Source organism: Vicia villosa, linkage group LG4, assembly GCF_029867415.1.
Source record: "Vicia villosa cultivar HV-30 ecotype Madison, WI linkage group LG4, Vvil1.0, whole genome shotgun sequence".
Lineage (NCBI taxonomy): Eukaryota > Viridiplantae > Streptophyta > Magnoliopsida > Fabales > Fabaceae > Vicia > Vicia villosa.
In genome coordinates this window covers 138,509,747-138,513,303 of record NC_081183.1, presented here as the reverse complement: position 1 = coordinate 138,513,303, position 3,557 = coordinate 138,509,747, and the positions used below count along the sequence as shown (strand labels likewise).

The following is a 3,557-nucleotide window of genomic DNA, read 5'->3' as shown; positions in this document are numbered from 1 at the left end:
ATCGTTTTTTAATGATAAAATATATTAATAATAATAAAGATGGAAATCTGCAAAAAAAAACATAATCCTAAAACAATATAAGAGTATAAAAAAATAAAAAACAAGAGAATAAACAATCACAAAGACCAAACAAAAATGCAAGTGAATTGTTTTCCAACCCCAAACGAATCAGGTTAGACTTCTTGCCGTTAGAGCCACCATCATCATATCAAAAACCATAAAAAATGATTTTATTAGATTACCCTTTATCAAATATTGATATATTCACAACCCACAAATATTATCAATATAAAATAAAATATATTGGATTTGAAAGTGATGAAAGTATTATTAATTAAATTACAATTTTAAAAAATTAATATTAATTAGTTTATAGAGGTATTTCTTCTTCTTCTAACAATCTTTCTTGTGTTTTCTATGATGGGGTCGGTGAATCTTCGGCGCATTCTCTTTTGTGTTATCGGGTTGTGCATTCGATTTGGAAGGAAATGGCCGATTGGTTTGGTTTGTTAGATTATCAAGGTCGAGGCTGCCGTCAATGACAAAGAGTTTCACTATGATGGAAATTTTGCAATTCCACGTAAACCACCTGATTCACCACTTTTGAGGGTTTACAATGCCGATACTCTTTTACACTCAAAACATATTGATTCCAATTTGAAGAAGAAGCAACAACAGTCAAAAACACAAACTATTAACTTGCAACGTGCACAAGTTTTTTTCCACACACATACGAAGTTTGCAAAAATAGATGGCCTCCTTCAACTCTCATTGCCTTTCGATCCAGGTCCACTCTTATTGCCACCTTCAATCACGACAATGATTTTGGCTTTGTTTGCTTACAATTATTCTGTTCATGGGACTGATATCTTCAACACATATTGTCAAATAAATTACCTGAATAGTGCAAGCAAGGTGTTTGATCAAATGCCAAACAGGGACTTCATTTTCCTCTATCTTCCCAAAGAAACTATTATTACTTCAAACACAAGTCTGCAGCATGTCGGGAAGATGACTACAAACACATTCTCGGTAATGCTACTAACAAACTTCATATTTCTTTTCGATCCCGGTGGAACTCATGGGCTGTTTCTTTTCGATCTCGGTGGAACTCATGGGCTGGCAAATTTACTTCTTAATTACGATGAGGAGGTGAAGAAAGGTATGGCAGAAGGGAAGCAAGTAGTGTTTACAGGTCATTCTTCAGGTGCTGTGTTGGCCATTCTTGTAACATTTTGGGCATTAGAAGAGAATCTTAACCAAATTCAGCATAAGTCACCCATGTGTGTTACTTTTGGTTCTCCTTTGGTTGGTAATCATATATTCTCTCATGCTTCAAACAGACAAAACTGGTCTCGTCGCTTCGTACACTTTGTCATGATATATGACATAGTGCCAAGGATTTTTCTTGCTCCTTTTTCTAGTATTGAAAAAATTCTTAGTCCTGCTCTTCAGCTTTTGACTCCCGACGACAACAACTTTGAATCTCAGGATTCAATAAGAGAGAGTTTGAGTTGTGAATTTTACTCGACCGTGATGAGGAATGCAGCAGCTGTTACAAGGCATGTTGCTTGTAATCTGATGGGAAACACAAATTTGCTGCTGGAGACTATGACAAATTTTGTTGAGTTAAGCCCTTATAGACCCTTTGGAACTTACATTTTCTGCAATGGTAATGGCCAGTTGATTGTGGTAAATAACTCAGACGCCGTTTTACAACTCATGTTTCATATTGCTCAGCTAAAAGATTCGACACAGCTTTCTGAAGTTGCCAACAAAAGCTTACTGCAACATCTAGCCTATGAAGCTGAATTAGAGGAGAGTTTGGGAATGCAAAATGTGGTGCACTTAAACAAACTTGATGACCTTCCCTTGTCATCTGGTGATGCTCTTAATACCGATATTGCAGCCGCCTTGGATAGCCTTGGACTGAGCGTAAGAGCACGGCTGTGCCTTAGAGCAGCTGGTGAGTTAGAAAAGCAAAAAGAAAGAAATGAGGAGAAAATAAAAAAGGAGATTCAGGAGAAGGCTGTGCCAAGCATGAGGTATTTGGAAGAGTACAAAGCAACCTGTGAGATAAACAAAGGAAAAGGTTATTATGATTCCTTCAAGGTGCAAACAGAGACAAAGGATTTCCAAGCAAACGTGAAGAGGCTCGAGCTTACGGGAGTATGGGATCTTGGTGGACAATTGAAGGTGTGCACAAAAGTTTGGCTCTCCAAATTCAAGCAATGGGATCCAGGAAAGATTAATGTAGCAATCACTATTTAGCATCTTAAGTTTTACTTTAGAACCTTGAGGACAAGGTTAAAGTGAACCCCGCGGCAATGATAGAAGGGTATTATATGATTTATATTAGTAGTATTATTATTAGGATGGTTATTGGGCTTTTAGTAGTGTTTGGGCTTTTATGTTATTATTATCCATTAAGAATGTTATATAATGTAGTCTCATAGAGACATTTGAAGCAATCAAAGAAATCAAAGTTTATCTTTTTATCTCTATTTTCTTAGTTTGTTTTTAATGTCTTTTCTCTTTTATTGTTGAACCCTAATTTCATACTTTTGATAGGCTAGCTTCCTATCATGTTTCTCATTTTGTACGAGAAAGAGTTTTTCTTTTGGTTTGGAGAGTTGAAAAAATAACGCACTATATATAGTGGTTTAACTTTAAAGTGTGGTAATGAATAATGATAGTGCTATTTGAAAGTTGATAATATAGAGTCCATCCATCCAATAGTATTGGGAAGGAAGATACAAGATCCTAATAAAAGAGCACTACCAAATATTAAATGATTATTACAATAAATCTTTTATTACTGGTCTATCTTTATATATTCTTCCAATTTTCATTTTTTGACCCTTTAATATAGAAGGTCGCTAACGAAAATAAAAAGATTACCATAAATGTTTTTATAAATATATTAGTAGTTTTTTTTTTCAAGAGCAAAAGGATAAATATATAAAACTAAGGCATCAGAAATGCCCAAAAGAATACAAAACAACCTATATTGCACCTGATATATTAGCAAAACACAATATGACATCCTAAATAAAACCAACAATTAACACCAGACAAAAAAACCCACCTATACCAGCATCTAATGAGAAAACAATACCAAGACCACCAAAAAAACATCATCTCACAGTTAATAATGCTCAATCATTTTATATTCACTAATGTAGGAAATATTTTTTACATCGGGCAAAAAGTACATTTTACATCGGGTCTGGTCCGATGTAAATCCAAGTAAATTCAAGACATTTTACATCGGGCAACAGCCTGATGTGAAAAATCCACATACCATATCGGTTGAATGTTATGTTTGATGTGAAAAAAATCCAATTTTTTTTTTAAAAAAAAATTTGCAAAATTTAACATCGGTTGCCCCAATGGCCCAATGTAATATATAGGTTTTAACATCGGTTGCCCCAATGGCCCGATGTAATATATAGGTTTTAACATCGGTTGCCACAATGGCCAAATGTAATATGTTTGCTACTTTTTAGTGAAATCAAGGTGTTTTTTCAGTAATTTTTTTGTACCTAAATTTTCAT

At 34.4% G+C, this 3,557-nt stretch overlaps 1 protein-coding gene across 1 annotated transcript; it reads left to right on the top strand.

Annotated features, from left to right (window-relative positions):
- Positions 1-420: 420 nt before the first annotated feature.
- On the top strand, positions 421-2,490 carry LOC131597950 (protein EDS1L-like). Its single transcript, XM_058870607.1, has 2 exons — positions 421-429; positions 514-2,490. The coding sequence occupies exons 1-2, from the start codon at positions 421-423 to the stop codon at positions 2,269-2,271; spliced, it is 1,767 nt and encodes a 588-aa protein (XP_058726590.1). The 3' UTR covers positions 2,272-2,490.
- Positions 2,491-3,557: the final 1,067 nt, after the last annotated feature.